At 35.7% G+C, this 19037-nt stretch overlaps 1 protein-coding gene across 3 annotated transcripts in view; it reads left to right on the forward strand.

Annotated features, from left to right (window-relative positions):
• Positions 1–19037, forward strand: part of dpp6b (dipeptidyl-peptidase 6b) — a 239238-nt gene that overhangs the window by 185069 nt on the left and 35132 nt on the right. For all 3 annotated transcript variants that reach the window (XM_056473708.1, XM_056473725.1, XM_056473717.1), the window contains exons 8-10: positions 10290–10410; positions 15828–15982; positions 18870–18967. In XM_056473708.1, the coding sequence (XP_056329683.1) occupies positions 10290–10410; positions 15828–15982; positions 18870–18967 (374 nt within the window). The remainder of the gene's footprint in view (positions 1–10289; positions 10411–15827; positions 15983–18869; positions 18968–19037) is intronic.

Consider the following 19037-nt stretch of genomic DNA (forward strand, 5'->3'; position numbering starts at 1 on the left):
GATTAAAATGTTACAAAAAATTAATTTTCTACATAAATATAAAAAATACTACCTCCATGCCTTCATCTCAAGGATTTTTTTTTTTCAGTTTATTCATGACAACTTGCTTTTGTATAATGTTATTAAGATTAGCAGTATTATTTATTATATGCATATTTATATTTATAAATTAAGAGTAAAAGTAAAGTAAAAAGGCCGAATGGAGGTTCATTCTTTATCATGCTACAGGCTGTTTTCTTTTTAATGAAGCAATCAGTTTTTCCACTTACAAAGTCCTGCTTATAAATATCAAATGCACTATGGCGCGACGCAACTGACTTTTAAAGGGAAGGGCAGATTCTAATTGGTTTAATGCACATTTTGCTCAAAATACACTCCTAACTCATTAGGAGAATAAGCACAACCCTGTTAGAGCATGCGCTGTGGCACAGAGCGTATTTTTCCATCCTTAAAATAGCAAAAGTAGATTTGGACAGGCCATGCGCTTTAGACTTTGCGCCTAGATTATTAAAATAGAGCCCTATATGTTTTTCCTGTTTTCAGTTAAAAATCAGAACAATTATATCATGAAAAAAATTACTTGATAAACATAATAACTATAACTTTTTTTTCTGAAAACAACTGAGCATTAATTTATGTCTCAGTGGGTTGCATCACACTAACGCGCATCTGCTTTTTACATGGCGGACTTTGTAAGTGGAAAAACTGAAAGCTTCACTAGCGTGAAAACAGATCATCTGCAGCGTGAGGATAAAGAATCAGCCTCCTCCTTTTGACCTCTTTACTTTTACGGTTTACTTTTATGTATAAGGAAACGGTGTTGTACGCACTCCCCTGAAGACTTCCATTAGCCTAAATATTTAATTTTGTTTGTTAAGGTCATAGATTTGTTTTAAAACTATTTTTAAATTCAGTTCTAATTTCCAGGAAACTAATAAATGAACAATAATAATGAAGTGAAGTCAAATCCAAACACATCCTATTGATATGCCCCATATAGTGATGCATAGGTCTACAAAAACTGACAGGTGGACAAATCCAAACTTGTTATTATTAAGACAAATATAAATATGCATAAAATAAATAATACTGCTAATAATAATAATAATAATAATAATAATAATAACATTTTAATAAAAAGCCCCCAACATGAAGAAAGCATGGAGGTAGTGTTTTTTTATGTCTATGTAGTAAATAATAATTTTTGTGACATTTTAATCTTTTATTTTTTTTCATATGTAAAGATATTTGTTTAATGCTGTACATCCTGTGCGTTTAAACCTGCATAGCCAGATTAATGCGCTCTGCACTGGACTTAAGCCCAGCTTTTACTTGGTCAACGGCGCAGCCGCAGTCTATTTCAGTTTCTTAGAATATCAATGCTCCAACAATGCACCTTAACACACCTCCTTTATAGACCAGCATGCCCATGTGTCGGCAAAGTAGCACAAATGGATTTACTGTGTAAACAACGTGGTGCAAAACATGAAAATTAGGGTTGCGCTGGTCTGAAAATAGCAACAAAACGCCTTATTGAGCTGGGTGTATGATAGGGCCCAAAGTGTTTTTCTTTAGGTAAATTTTAATGTTGTTGTTGTTATTATTATCAAAACTATAAGGTCATCAGACTAAATCAACTTTTGACAAAATGTGCTAATTGAAATAAAATAATTTAACTATTTTTTTTTCAACTAATACTGTAAAAAACAAGTAATGGCAAATAAAGATTTAAATTCACATTTATTTGTCAATTTTCACCTTTTCTTCAGAAAATAAGCAGTTTGCTTCTCAAGTAAATCTATTTGATTTGTTTATGTTTTACTGGAAAACCAAACAAAAGCATTGAGTTAGAAAATATTTTTTTTGAAAACAAAGCAAAAAAAAAAATCTCTAAAAAAAAAAAATGACAACTATGGTTGGCAGACTTTTACTGCTAAAAATGCAGAATAAACTGTAAAATACATGTCCACATTTTTACAGTAAACTGCTGCATTTCATATATTTATAGTTTTAGTATTCCTAGGTTTTAAAATATTAACATCTACACAGTGTACTTTTGCTACACAAACAAAAACACAACCAAAAGCAGGTGATAATGAGACAGCCGTATGATCATCACAAACAGCTCCACATGCGGAGAAACTGTGCAGAGAAAGGTGCTCAGTATCATTCATACAACAGTAAAGATCAACACACATTTAACCTAAAGTAATTCAATAAACGTTATTTATGAAAATTAGATACATGTAAAGATTAGGAAAATGGGGATGATACTGTCAACAACAGCAAAAAAGAACAAACAAACAAACAAACAAAAAATAAATAAATAAAAAGTGAAGTGGCTTCCAGGGAATTTTTGGGAAGGTCTATTTATGAAAATGTATTCACCATTTACTCACCCTCAATTGGTTCCAACTCTTTATAAGTTTCTTTATTCTGTTGAACATTCTAAAAAAGTTATTTTGAAGAAACTAGCAACTATTGACTTCTTTAGGAAAACAAATACTATCCATATCCATGGTTACAGGTTTTCAACTTTCCTCAAAATATATTCATTTGTGTTCAACAGAAAAAAGAAAGACAAACAGGTTTGGATCAAGTAAAGGATGAGTAAATGATGAAAACACATTCAGTTTTGGGCGAACTTTCCCTGTGAGAGTTTACTGTTAATTAGGTTAGAATATACTGTAGAATATACTGTAATACAGCTATATATACAAACCCAACTAAATGTGTGTGTGTGAGCAGAGCATTAGGTGTATAATTTTGCAGGTGGCCTTATGCTGTCCTGCGTTCTAGTGACTCCTCCAGCAATTAGTTTTCCATGACAGTGCAATCAGCTGGGGCCGTCACAAGATCCAGAGCCTACACTGAAGGTCACATCCCAGGCTCTTCATGGGGCAAAAGAACACGAGATGGATCAATAGGCCAGTTATGGATAAGCAGTAATAGAAATGTAGAGGAGTCGCTGCACATCAAAGGTGTGGTAGAGAACAGCATACAGTATAGACAATGGGACAGGACTGGCACTGTGCCAAAATCTACTTAACTGCCTCATAGTCTACATAGACAAGTGCCTTATATAGCTTCATTGTAGTGAGAAAAAAATGGTTGTAGTAAGGGATGTAGCTCAAACTGCAAATCTGCGTAGAGAGAGAAAATAAGATACAATATAGGACACAGGCTGTCACAGTTCTAATTTTATTTTAACTCTTGTATTCTCATTGGCCTTGGCTCATTCACTGTAAAAAAAAAACAATGCTGGGCTCCACAATCAACTTGGGTTGGGACAACATGAAGGCATTAAGTTATTTAATTAATAATATATATATATATATATATATATAATCTGTACAAGTTTTTACAAATTTAAGTGATGTGAACACTGAAGTTGTCCCCCCAAGTGTTTTATGAAGAACATACATCAGAATGGTTACATCCCTGATGTTAAGTGTTTAGAAGTGAGAGAAACAATGAAAAGTTTTAAGTTGGTTGGGGTGAGTGGGGATCAGTCTCCTGGCTTCACAACAACACAACAATTGAACCTTCGCTAAGCCCCGCCCTTCCTAGTTACTGTTGCTACGCCTGTCAAGCTTTTGTGCCTGGCACATCTTTAAAAATGTGTATGTGCCGGTGTCAGACATTCCCAGGGATATAATTAGTCATTTTTGGCGAACAGGTGAGATATCCAAGAAAGCCAGACAATAAAGGACTGCAGTATGCATTACAGGGGTATATTCCCGACATAATAGACAACCGATTAGAGAATAATTCAATCAAAATTGAAGCTAGCCTAGCCGCATCATACACTGACCATTCACTAAATCACTAAAATTGATTTAGAAAGAGCTGTACAATTCTGGAGGAATGTTTTTGGATTTATGTGACCAAACTGCAATTCTTTGGACTCGTTGATCAGGGGTATGTTTCAGGGGAAAAAAAGACTCCTGAGCAGAATAATGCAGTCTTGTTGAAGGGATCCTTTGCTGTTAAAAGGTGGTATTGATTGTGGTATTTTAAATGAACTGTATAAAGTACATCACTGATTATTTGAAGTCATTTTGACAAAGACTATAATATCTTCAGTGCATAGAAAGAAATTTCTAGCAGGACGAGTACCCCAAAGTGTACATGTAAATCCAGTGATTATTCTAGAATGTTTCTGAGTGGCCTGTTCAGTCTGCTGAGTGATTTTAAAATTGTTTAATCCAAAATTACTCTGAAATTATGAAATATGCTTATTTGAAATGTTTAAGATGTTACAGCCAATATGGCAGGGCAAACATGGTTTGACAAAAAGTTTTGTGTCATTCCTGCGTTTGTTAAACCACTGGCAAAAGCCCCTTTTCGAACCCAGGCTCATGCTGAAAACGTACCGCTACATACATTTCTGGGGAACGCCAAATACGTCCCAGGAGCTAAGTTTTTTTTGCATTTTTTGTTTTCGTGACTTTTTCGCCAGACCACTGTGTATGCTTTTTCAGATCTCATTTCTTTCACGAGTGCCATTCACGCCTGCTGTTCCCACGTAAATCCACCGCTGTCTACTGACTGACTGACCGACCGACTGACTCACCCTCCTCCTTCCCTAAACCCAATCAATAGTGTTTTCAAAAGCACAGATTGGCCCGTTTTAAAGACGTACTTCTGACTACGTAATTTGCGATCTCCATAAATATGTATAGGGCTACGTTTTCCAAATGAGCCTATGTTTCCCTTTTCACTTGGCTGCTATTTTTAAAACACCTCTTGGGCAGTATTATCAGTCAGTACATTCAAGTATTTTCAGTCCATTTGTTACGGTTTAACTTTAGGACAACTGTGGTCTCCTGTTGATGTTTCATCTGAAAAAGCTGTGTAATGTAACCGGATATTTAAGGTTATGCATAAAATTGAGTCATGTATTTCAAATGAGCCTAGGTTGTAGATACATTTTTGAAGCATACTTTTGTTTTAGTTTTTTTCTTTAAGTCTTTTGCCATCTATCGTATTCGTTTTCCTCCTTATTGGACTCTCTGTGTCAGAAAAGTAATGATTCATTCTGTTCATCTGAACTGATTTATGACAGAGCACTGAGCCATTATCTGTCTGTCTGTGTGTCTGCCTCATCATGAGTCTTTCTGCTCATGTTCAGAGTAAATGGCAGTGATCAGATAAATGCATAACAATAACGGATAAATGAAAGGGCTCATGTGCAGTGTTAGTCTGAGGCAAGGGGGAAAAGTCTTACAATTATTCACCAATATGTTGGTAACAAGACAGACCACAGGCTTTTTAATAAATATGCTAATCACAACTAAATGATTATATAGTTCAAATTCAATGCAATTGCAAATTTTGGTCAAATTTCCGTTTAATTTGCTACAATTTGTTAATCACCCATAAATTGACATATTGTAATAAATAATGTGTTATTGTCATTTTAAAGTCATTTTTTCATTTGTTTGATTTGCATTTTTGTGTTTTTGAGCATGATTCAACTGCTGAATAAATCCCAGCAGACCCATGCTCACACATAAACACACACTACCTCTCCCACAGCTGTCAATCATGCTGAAGACAATCTGTCACCAACCTTGATTAATGTAGCACAATGTTATAAATATTCACAAGAGATATTCATCTGTGAGGATTCAGTATATCAAGTATGCTCTGTACAGTCTAAACTCATAATTGAAATAGTTTTATTCTCCATTTAAAGTGTATATGCTTACAGAAAAAGGCTGTTGTCTATAGTCTGCCTTTTCATAAAACGTAGTGGCCTTGATATACAGCAAAATACTTTACTGTTTGAACCAGCTTTTGAATCATCATTCATACAAAGTGCAAATAAAAAGCACAACAGTTGGAGTTACTCGAACTATTTTTCTTTTGTTCTCGCCATGTGCATTTCAGAAATTCTTCATTTAATATTTTCCAGCCTTGAATAACAGTACAGAATTTTGATGAGATTTTGAATACAAAACTTTGATGACAAGACTAATGACTTTGATGAGAAGACTAAGACAAAGTCTTGTGTATGGGAATGAGCTCTTCACTGAATCTGTAATATAAATATTTCATCATCCACCATATTGTTCAATTAAGAGTGGACGAAATCTGTCTAGATTTCCAATCTCAATCACTTTTAATCATACAAAACAGCTTATGTTGTTTGATGTTGCAAAATGGTATTTTCTTATTTTATTTTTTTGTTTAAATGTATTGCCATAAACACACCAGTTTGTAGCGCAAGTAGTAGTTTGTACTGTTTACTGCCATGTATTTTTCCTAGTGATTTACCAAAGGGCTCTATTTTAACTATCTAGGCGCAAAGTCTAACGCGCATGGCACAAAGTCATTAAGGGCGTGTCTGAATCCACCTTTGCTATTTTAAGGATGGAAAAATCCACGGTGCATGTTCTAACAGGGTTCTGCTTATACTTTTAATGAGTTATGGGTGTGTTTTGAGCATAATGTGCATTAAATAAATCAGAGTCTCATCTCCCATTCCCTTTAAGAGTCATGGCACATTTGCTATTTACATCGCGGACTTTGTAAGTGTAAAAAAAATTGAATGCTTGAACTGGCGAGAAAACAGGCCATCTGCATGAAGATAAATAATGAACAAGCCTCCTCTATTCAGCCTCTTTAATTTCTCTTTACTTTACTTTTATTTTTTACTCTACTCATTTATTTTCATGGATAAGGAAACAGTGTTGTACCCACTCCACTGAAGACATCCATTAACCTATATATTTAATTTTGTTTGTTAAGCACACAGATTTGATTAAATTTTTTTCCTAAATTCAGTTCTAATTTCCAGCAAACAAATAAATGAACAATAATAACGAAATGTGGTCAAAAAATATCCAAACACTTGTCTGATTCTTATGCCCTATATGGTGATGCGTACGTCTCCAAAACACATAAGGTGAACAAATCTTGTTTTTATTAAAATAAATATGCATGGCACAAAACATAAAAATTAGGATTGCGCTGGTCTGAATATAGCTACCAATCACGCCTAACACATCTTGTGCCTTATTGCGCCGGGTGTATGATAGGGCCCAAAGACAGCAAATGAATTATAACTCTAAAAACGATAGACTAAAATCTTCTATGATCGGCTGATTGTCTGTTTTGTCAGTGCGGTTACTGTGAATAGGTTTCTAGAGTTTGCCGTAAGCTCTGTGATTATTTCATACGGTTAATTTTTCTTTTATAGGGAGTGTGGTTCATCTCTAGGGTTTTTTTTTTATTATTATTAAAATCAGAACTAAAGTTCCAAGCGATTTCTTTTTTATTTTGACATCTCAGCAAAGTGACTTCTTTTATGAGAAATAAAATGTCAGGTGGGATTTTGTCCATTGGGGGTTGATTGTATGGTTGGGTTTCACTATCAAGCATGACAGTCAGATTCCAAAATAAAAGCATATTTTTTAAGGGGGGACTGATTCCTAATACTAACAATAACAATCAAGCCTTTAAAACCAACAGGCTCATTCTGAAAACGTAGCCCTACAGTATATACATACATCGCAAATTATGTAGCCAGAAGTATGTATGGCTGTATTTCACCTCCGTATGGACGGCTTTCCCGCTGTTAACAGTTTGTCCAGTAGCTCGCCATGTACTTCGGTGGACTTGAGTCGCATAGAAAAGTTTATCACGACAACACGGTTCGAGACCGGCAAAGAACAATTCCAGAAAGCGGGTAAGACAAAAACAGAAACCAAAAAAATTAAATAAACAAGTAAATAACGGTGAGAATGTGGTAAAATTTGAAAACGTCTTAAAAATCAGGTGAGGGCTTTTGTTTTTCTGGATTGCTTTTTTAAACTGTCAGTTGGGTTTAGGAAAGTGGTTGGGCGGATCAATCTGTGCTTTTGAAAACACTATCAGTCAGTTAGTCAGTAAGTCAGTCGACAGCGGCCTCTGGTGGATATATGTGAGAGCAGCAGGCACTAATGGCACTCGCAAGAGAAATTTGAGCGCCCTCTGGTGGATTTGTGAAAACAAATACTTTAAAAAACGTACCTCCTGGGACGTAATTACCGCTCTCCGGAAATATATATAGCGGTACGTTTTGAGAGCGAGCCTGGGTTGGATTGATTGTATGGTTAGGGTTCACTACCAGCCATGACAGTCAGATTCTTTTTTTTTTTCATAGGACGACTGATTCTTAATATTAACAACAACAAACAATCCTTTAAAATTTGGTAACATTAATTCACCTTATTTTATAAAACAATCAAGGTTAATAGCAGAATTCATGCATAAAAAATACATTATCCTTGATGATGTGTACAGAAAATTCCACTAATCAGAGTAGTCTTTTTGTCAGATTTTCACATTTTTATTTCAAAGTGTGTAATGCTGTGATTCATGGCTTTGTTCATGGCTTATTTAAGGTTTTTAAAATCCTCATGGAACTGGAACCTGCTGAAAAGGTGGAGGGCACTAATGCACTGTAGTACTGTATTTCGTGTGAGTGGCAGGTTTTTAGCCTGACCTCATTTCAGTAAAACCGTCATCGGCAAATAAAAATATATTATTGCATGAGAGAAGGAAAGCCTTGTCAATTAAAAATTATGATTTCATTAAAATAAACAAAATTAACAGATAAGTAATTTGATTCACTTTGTTTTAATGCCAGTTCATATTATTTATAAACCATTAACAAATAGCCTTTTAGCTCAATAAACTACCAATTAGATGGTAGTTAGGTAGTAGTTGGGAAGGATTGGGAGTCCAAAATAAGATCATTCTTTATTAGTCCTAATAAACAGTTCATATTTTAGTAAAAGGCAGAGATTAAGCTAGTAGTTAATAATTTTAATTGCATCTTTAAAGTGTTACCATACTATAAAATAAATACTGTAAAATGTCCCACTTAAATTGCACATTTAGAATGACTTTAAATGTTTTGTTTACATAGCAGTATATTATGATTCAGAGCTCATGGTTTTAAAAGTATACATTATCGCATTATCATCAACAGGATTCAGTTTTAATCAAAGCTGCAAGCAGCGATAAAAGGGACCTCGCTCTCAGGCTCACCGCCTCCCGGTGGCCGGATGACAGAGAACAGTGGACAATAATAATAAAATCTGTGCTATATATTAAAAAACCTGAGAAAATCAAAAATTAATGCCAAACTTCCTTCTGTCAGCAGTTGGCGCTATGACTGTGACCCAATATTGGCATGTAGATGTCTTCTGGAGAGAAATCTCATCGAACCTGTGAATTTTCAGGCAGATCTGACATTGTGTGACTGAGTTATAAGTACTTCATCCTCCATGGCGATACACTGAACTTTGTAAGTCCTCCACGGATACGCCCTTCAAGGAAATCTCTAGATCTTTACAATTTTACATCACAAAGGTCTTTGAATTATACTGACAAAACTTTGATTCAGTCTGATAACATTTGTAGGAGGAGTTTCCTGTTGCCAACAAGTGGCGTTATGACTATAACTGGATATTGGCATGTAAACATGTTTTGGTCAATTAAACGTATGGATTTTGCGGCAGATTGGACAATGTATGAGTTATAACAACTTCTTGTTTCATGGCGAAACATCAAAGTTTGTGAGGCTGCCATGGACACGCCCTTCGACATAAATCTAGATCTTTGGTGTTGATCTGATAAAATCCCTAGGATGAGTTCGTTAAAGTACAACGCCTGGAAACTGCACAAATGTCTTTTTTATAGATATTGGTTTAGGTTTGATGTATGTGTACATTTTTGTACGTGTGCGTAAAACGTAGCTTGGGGGCTACTCCAAAAGTGCATAGTGCATAGGTGATGCTGTCGAGTCATTTTCCCACACCCACATTCGAAATCCACAACAAATGAAAATTTTCACCACTTCTGGCACATGTGCAAAGTTTTGTGAGTTTTCGAGTATGTTTAGACTCTCAAAAATGCGCTTCATTCTAGAGAAGAAGAAAAAGATGCAATTCCAATAGGGCCTAGCATCATAGGTGCTCAATCCCTAATAAAAGATATCTGTTACCCTGCTAGAGCTCTTTAAGAGAGTTCATTCATTCATTCATTCATTTTCTTTTTCGGCTTAGTCCCTTTATTAATCCGGGGGTCGCCACAGTCGGCAACTTATCCAGCACGTTTTTACGCAGCGGATGCCCTTCCAGCCACAACCCATCTCTGGGAAACATCCACACACACTCATTCACACATACACTCACACACTACGGACAATTTAGCCTACCCAATTCACTTGTGTTTCAAAAGTAATGTTGTTACAATAGTTTGTGAGACAATCATTTGTTTTTCTTTCCTGGCAGATTTTCATCTTTGAGAACAACATCTACTACAAAGCACAAGTCAACAGCCCATCAATCCGCCTGGTGTCCACCGGCAGTCTGGGGGTCATATTTAATGGACTTGCTGACTGGCTCTATGAAGGTAAAACCCATAAACATGAATAATAAAAACAACCCAGTGGACTGTGCGCATGTAATAAAAGAGCAGAAGTGATTGTGAATGTCAAATTTGTTTAATCTGTGGGGACAATCTTGTTCAAAATGTGTTCATCCATCACTGCGTTTGGGTATTTTAGATGCTTCTCTCAGTACATTTTCTTTTTGAGTTTTGTGATTTTTTTTTGTTTTGTTTCACAGCTGGAATAAAGCTCTGCTCATAAATTTGCAGATCTTGCAGATTATACAAGATGCAAGTAAATACCAAGGATCACATCATTGTTAACTTTTTGTCATTGAGATACAATTACAATTTACACTAACAGCTTTTATTCATATTCAATACAGCTTTTATTCATATTCATTAGTTTTATTTTTTTATATAAATATATTTGATTTTATATCAGTTATCATAGTTAAAGTAAAAGTAATGCCATAGGGTGTAAGGGTAAGGTTTTAGTTTTAGTTTAGTTTTTAGTTTTAGTTTTGTGTTTTTTAACCTCACTGATGACAGATTTTTTTTTTCACAAATAACAACTCAATATGCAGTTGAATAATAATAATTATTATTATTATTATTATTATTATTTATTTATTTATTCATTTTATTTATTTTTTTAAGCTAAACCCTTTTAATACTTTTTCCAACATAGGCTGATTCTGAAAACGTCCCCCATATAAATTTCTGGAGAAATTATGTAGCCAGTGGTACGTCTTTAAAAGAACGCTACAGGGCGGAATGATGCTGTTCCTTTTCGTGCTTACTAGCTGACCGCTTACCTCCATATACACGGCTTTTCAGCTGTTATCAAAATGTGTGGCAGAAGCAGAACATAGTTTTAGGTATTGATAACCACCAGATTGAATTAGTGGAAAGTTATAAGTACCTAGGTACTATTATTGATAATACATTCAATTTTAATGAAAATACAGAAAGATTATTTAGGATAAGCTAACAAAGTCTTTATTGTAAGCAATCAGAATGTAAAAGTCCAACGCTTCAGAGGAGTCCAGAGAACACAGTCCTGTGAACTTTGGTTCCGACCACAGTTGTTTGATTATTGCGGTCGCCAATAATTTAAGGTGTTTTCTTACAAGGACATACGTAAAAAAAGTTACTGGCGAGTTACTGGTGTGCATTAATGTTATTTTATATATATATATATATATATATATATATATATATATATATATATATATATATATATATATATATATATATATATATATGTAATATATAAATGTGTGTATTTATTTTATTTTTATTTTTTAAAGTGGGAATCTCATGCGACAATACAAAACAGTATTGCTGCTTCAGAATATTTCAGACATATGGACACAAAACCACACCATACGCTACTTGATCTTTCCTTGTTAACTGAATTTGAGACAAAGTGCGCAACGTTTTCACGCTAGTAAACATGTTTCATGCTGGAATGTAAGTGATATGCTGATATGCTGCAATGGCTCCTTTAAATACGCTGCTTTCTCCTGAAGGCAGACAGTGTTGTCTCCAGGGCGGCCAGAACAACCTTTGACACTCTCACCACCATTGGTGTGAATGCACAGTAAGGTTTTAAATACCTGCAGTAAAGTATAATGGGTGCTGTGGTTGTATAAAAGCCAGGTGTTAAAGAAATCCCATCAGATTAAAGCTGATATCCTCTTTTTGATTAATTTCAAATACTTACCTCAGGACCTTTGGCAAGGACCAACAGTTTTAATTTTCATTTGTACCTTGTGTTATCGATTTGGTGAATTTTAATGGGAAGAGGCTGTTTTTTAGTACTATTAATGTTGTTTAATGTAAAGTGTGTGGCATGATATATGTGTTGTAAATCTAGTATGCTGCAGAACAAATTACCCTAAACGGGGACAATAAAATTTACAGTAACCGTAAAAACTAAAGCTCCTTTTTTTGTTTTGGCAACCAAAAACAAAATTTAAAAAAGAACATTCTGGGAACTAAAAGCTAACATTTCCAGAATGTTCTGATATCACTAGTATGTACATTATTCCAAACAATAAACAGTAAGTAAATAAACCATAGTTAAAGCCCTTCTAAAATGATTATAATATTTGTTTTTTTTTTATTTATCTTTATTCAAGAGTGTTTTTACAAAGTAGATTGTGTGACAGCAGCTTAAAATAGATGAAGAAAAGAGAGTAGGCATATTTTTTAATATTCTAAGTTGAGTATAAATGTCACTGTTGAAGTTGAGTTTAGCTCAGATTAGTGCAATGCAAATGTCACTGCTGAAGGCCGATCCAATGAAAAGCAAGAAAGACTGTTTTCACTATATATTTAAATGAATAAATGATGGCCTGGTGAGCATAAGAGGTTTTTACAGATCCGACCAGTCAAGTAAAGCCAGGTTATCGTTACACCACCTAATTTATATGTGACACTGATCATCTTTCTCGCGATGTTGAGGTTTCTCCTGTAGCCTATATACTTTTTATTTGTTGTCCCTTTGAGGCATATCAAACATGTTGTTAATCACTGGGTCTAAAATCCCTCCTGCTATGAACTGTCTGTGTCAGTCCCTCAGGTGCGATTGATATCCTCTCTAGAAACACACACTCACAACCCTTTTAGCTCCACCTGTTATTGTCCTCCATTTTCCTGTCAGCTTTTGCTGTAGTGAATGTTCTAGTATGCTGAGGGTAATAACCTTGGCGCATTTGTTGCTTTATACAAAACAGTTTGTGAAATGAGTTCGGTAGCAGACCAGTATTACGAAAGCTTAATCATACATTTGCTTGTGTATTATGTAAATGTGTTTATCAGCGTTTTCCTCATCATCCTCTGCTATGTTGTTCTGTAATATGAGGGGACATTGGCTGCGGGTTTGTTTGTGACACATGCTGAACTGCGTTCTGTGCTCCGTAATTGGTTTTATCCTAAATTAACATCTCAGTCGGAGGCTATTCTTAGTCACATGCTCATACTACGCCTGATTATTTTCTTCTGTGTAAAGATCTCTACTGCCATCCTGTGGTTGCATATTTCATTTTAATACAGTGAACAGATGTTGTTCAAAAAATTGTGAGTACTTAAAATAATATATTTTGAAGCATGTTTAAGCTGGTTCGGGATCTGTAGAGCTGCGCATCGTTGGATTTGCTCTTCAGTATTTGGACTCTCAGTAGTGATTATTAAACCACACTGAACTGAGCTAAACTGAACTGAACTTAAACACTACAAACTGAACTACACTGTTCCTATTTACTGTTACCTTTTATGTGAAGCTGCTTTGACACAATCTACATTGTATAAGCGCTATACAAATAAAGGTGAATTGAATTGAATTGAATTGTTTTTCACATAACAATGGTGGGGAGTCTTATGAGAATATAAAACTTACGAGAATGAGCTGGTGTTTCTGTGATAATTGTATCCACTTTTTTAGATGTTTAGATTAGATTCAACTTTATTGTCATTACACATGTACAAGTACAAAGCAATGAAATGCAGTTTAGGTCTAACCAGGAGTGCAATAGCAGCAAATGCAGGATATAGTTATAAGTTATAAAGTGCAGTTATAGTACAATTATGGTGATATTTACAGATAGATGTACTATCAACATTATATACAGTGCATCCGGAAAGTATTCATAGCGCTTCACTTTTTCCACTACTTTTTTATGTTACAGCCTTATTCCAAAATGGATTAAATTCATTTATTTCCTCAAAATTCTGCACACAATACCCCATAATGACAATGTGAAAACAGATTTTTTTTTTAAATTCACATGTACATAATCATACATGTACATATTTACAGCCTTTGATGTGAAGCTTCAAATTGAGGTACATTCTGTTTCCACTGATCATTCTTGTGATGTTTCAGCAGCTTAATTGGAGTTCACCTGTGGTAAATTCAGTTGATTGGACATGATTTGAAAAGGCATACACCTGTCTATATAACGTCCCAGGGTTGACAGTACATGTCAAAGCACAAACCAAGCATGAAGGAATTTGGTGTGGACAAAGGTCTGTAGACCTCCGAGACAGGATTGTCTCGAGGCACAAGGCTGGCAAAGGTGACAGAAAAATTTCTGTCTGTGCGTTCTTCTGTGAAGAGAGGAGAACCTTACAGAAGGACAACCATCTGTGCAGCAATCCACCAATCAGGCCTGTATGGTAGAGTGACCAGACGGACGCCACTCACCACCTGGAATTTGCCAAAAGGCATCTGAAGGACTCTCTGACCATAAGACACGAAATTCTCTGGTCTGATGAGACTAAAATGAAACTCTTTGGAGTGAATGCCAGGCGTTACATTTGGAGAAACCCAGGCACCGCTCATCACCAGGCTAATACCATCCCTGTGGGGATGTTTTTCAGCAGAAGGACCTGGAAAACTATTCAGGACAGAGGGAAAGATGAATGCAGCAATGTACAGAGACACCTTGAATGAAAACCTGCTTCAGAGTGTTCTTGATCTCAGACGGGGGCGACGGTTCATCTTCTAGCAGGACAGTGACCCAAAGCACATGGCCAAAATATCAATTGAGTGGCTTCACAACAACTCTGTGTATGTCCTTGAGTGGCCCAGCTAGAGCCCAGACTTAAATCCTATTGAACATCCCTGGAGAGATCTGAACATGTCTGTACACTGTCGCTTCCTATCCAACCTGATAGAGCTTGAGAGGTACTGCAAAGAGGAATGGGAAAAATTTCCCGATAACAGATGTGCCAAACTTATGACATCATATTCAAATAGACTTGAGGCTGTAATTGCTACCAAAGGTGCATCAACAAGTTATTGAGCAAAAGCTGTGAATACTTATGTACATGTGATTTTTCAGGTTTTTTATTTTGAATAAATTTGCAACAATTTCAAAAATTCTTTTTTCACATTGTCATAATGGGGTATTGTGTGCAGAATTTTGATGAAATAAATGAATTTAATCCATTTTGGAATAAGGCTGTAACATAAAAAATGTGGAAAAAGCGAAGCGCTATGAAAACTTTCCGGATGCCCTGTATATAAACTATTTTTACAGTGTAGCTTTTAATGGCACAATTTGAATGTGAATTTAACAATATTTCTTGAACAATGCACCTTATTGTGTCAAAAAAAAAAAATTCATTAGAATGTCTAACTGAGCTCTAGAGGTTCCGTCTGCAGTGTTACAGGCAGTCATATTTTACATTCGCCACCATGACGGTCATTCTGCTCCTCTTGTCTGCATTATGAAATGATGGATGAGACTCCTGAGGCAGAAGCCTAAAGAAATTGGATGTGATAAATCACCCAGGTGCTTTTTGCACATGTTGCAGTTATGTATTTTGCAGGATGCCCTCTGTATGATGCTGGAAATGTAAATGTAAATGAATGAAATATAATGCTATGCTTTATGTTTAAACTGTGATTTATTTGTTTGTGTTTGCAGAGGAGATTTTCCAGAATCAAATTGCACACTGGTGGTCACCAGATGGTCTCAGACTGGCATATGCCACCATCAATGACACCCTGGTGCCCAAGATGGAGATACCCATGTTCACCAGTGTGCTGTATCCCAATGGACAAGAGTACCGCTACCCTAAAGTAAATCTCTACAGGTTTTGTTTTCTTTTATTTTTATGTTTAGGGTTTAGATGTGTATCCCTGTGTTAGTTTATTCCAGGATCATCAGACTAGTTTTTCATCAGAGATTTCTGCAAATATATATATATATATATATATATATATATATATATATATATATATATATATATATATATATATATATATATATATATATATATATATACATACATACACACACAAGTGTTGGACAATGAAACTGAAATGTCTGGTTTTAGATGACAATAACTCATTAGTATGAAATAGGACCTCCTTTTGCGGTCAACACAGAATCAATTTATCTTGACAATGAAAGATAGATGTTCTGCACAGTGGCCAGAGGGATTTTAAGCCATTCTTCTTGCAGAATAGTGATCAGATCACTACGTGATGCTGGCCGAGGACAACGCTTGACTCGCTCCTCCAAAACACCCCAAATTGACTCAATAATATTTAAATCTGGTCACTGTGCAGGTCATGGGAGATGTTCAACTTCACTTTCATGTTCCTCAAACCACCCTGTTACCAGTCTTGCTGTCCGTATTGGTGCATTATCAACAGATTCACCCATCTAGCACAAGTACTGGGATTAGGGAATACCATGATATTGCAGCCCAAACCATCACTGATTCACTCCCATGCTTTACTCCGGGCATGCAACAGTCTGGGTAGTATGCTTCCTTGGGTCTTTTCCACACGGTGGACTCATCAGAAAACAATACATGTTTCACATTGTCATTGGATGTGGTTCTTCCTTCTTGATGGTACTGTATGCTGACATTACCATCACAAAGCATTGCTGTCTTAGTGATAGATGTACCATAGAGACACGCACAAACAATTTGTCACTCATAATGTTTTGTGCATTGCAATATTTTAAGCAAAACTGTGCTATTACCATGCTAAGTCTTCACACTTTACTCTTACTAGTGTAATGTGCAATTAAGGAAGATTGGCCTCCAGGTTGATCAAATTTAGCTATGATATCTCCAACACAAAATTAGCCAATGCATCAGTTTCATTGTCCAACCCCTATATATTGTAGCCATATTTTGAAAGGTGCTTTAGAATGCATTGATAATGTTTAAATGGTTATCTGATATCTACATATAAAGTATATGATTTAGTAAGCACCAAGCCAATCTCCAGAAACATTTTGACAAGTCCATAAAATCTCTTAAAACCGGGTATAGAATGAAAAGCTTTATTTTGACTTTATTTGGAAGCGTCTTGAAAATTAATGATCTCTACTCTAATGTAAAGGAGCATGATGTACTCTAAAATACTGCTCTATTTGAGTTAAGTGTTGTCTGTTTAATCAAATGATAAGTAGGCATTATTATAAGTATTAATGGGAGGTTTCCATTTAGTTTTGTGAGGTTTGTGGGAAAGAAAATGACATTTGAATATTAACATTACTGAGAAAGTACAGCAAGTATACATTTTATTCATGATATTTGGGAGTTTTGCAAAATCAACGGGTTTCCTTTAAGTGTATTCAATTATCAGTTTCAGTTTGAATGGCAGCATAGTGGCTTAGTGGTTAGTGGTCACTGGTTCGAGTCCCGGCATGTTCTTCCTGTGTTCATGTGGATCTCTTCCTGGTTTCCCCCACAGTCCAAAAACATTTGCTATAGGTGAATTGGGTAAATCTCCCTGCGTGGGTTTCCTCTGGGTGCTCCGGTTTCCCCCACAGTCCAAAGACATGCGGTACAGGTGAATTTGGTAGGCTAAATTGACCGTAGTGTATGTGTGTGAATGCAAGAGTGTATGGATGTTTCCCAGATATGGGTTGAAGCTGGAAGGGTATCCGCTGTGTAAAACATGTGCTGGATAAGTTGGCGGTTCATTCCACTGTGGCGACCCCGGATTAATAAATGGACTGAGCCAAAAAGAAAATGAATGAATAAACAAAATTGGCCACAGTGTATGTGTGTGAATGTGAGAGTGTATGGGTGTTTCCCAGTACTGGGTTGCAGCTGGAAGGTCATTCGCTGTGTAAAACCTATGCCGGAACAGTTGGCGGTTCATTCCACTGTGGTGACCCCTGATAAGTTAGGGTCTAAGCCGAAAGAAAATTAATGAATGAGTTCAGTTTGAAGGGTAATGGAAATGCATATAGTGATTGGTTGGTACTGTCATTAAATACTGCATTATTGTCCATTCACCTTCTCAGCAGTGCTGGCTTTAAAGAACACAAACTAAACTGCCATTTTCTTGTAAAACTGTATTATTTACAAATTTCAAACATCATTTGCAATATTTAATAATTTTTCTGAATTAGATTTTAATAGATAAAAACATTCAACACATACATTAGGCACATAACAGTAAATGGAAGCTCAGCCTTTTCTTGAAGAGGCAAGAACAAACTGGAAATCTGAATGTTTCAAGCAAGCACAGTTGAGAATCTGTTTCAATAAATGCATATAAAATGAAGGAGAGAGCATGAAAAATAATAGTTTTGAAAATTATTAAGAATGTAGTCACATGACTGCGAGAAAACAATGATAGAAATTTATTTTGTGAGGTGAAATACTGCTTCATGGGATTTAGTGACAACTAAATTCAACTGTTGCAATAAAACTTTTGCTTTGAAGATTATCTTGTAAGACTAGTATAAGCAGTTTATGTAACTGGCCACAGTTTTCATAACAGTTCAGACAAGCAATGTCCATCTGCATGTTTTTCTTACTTAATATAACTGATTTACAGTTATTCATTTGCCAGTAGGCAGAAAACTTTCTTCTTTTTTATTTGGTTTTGTTTGTCATAAATGATTGTTTGAATCGTGCTGCTTGTTAAGAGTCATGGAAGGGGACAAGGAGAGGGATGTTCTTTAGTGATGTGATGTTTGTTATCTGTTTAGGCCGGGGAGGAAAACCCTGAGATCTATTTGTCAGTGGTGAGCCTGAACGGCCCTTTACACACAGTGAGGATGAAGAAACCAGAGGACCCCAGAATCAGGTGAAGATCTGTCATTAACTAGAAGTGTTATCTGTTGCTTTAGGATAGTTTACTGCACCCCCCCCCCCCC

This window comes from Danio aesculapii, chromosome 2 (assembly GCF_903798145.1).
Source record: "Danio aesculapii chromosome 2, fDanAes4.1, whole genome shotgun sequence".
Lineage (NCBI taxonomy): Eukaryota > Metazoa > Chordata > Actinopteri > Cypriniformes > Danionidae > Danio > Danio aesculapii.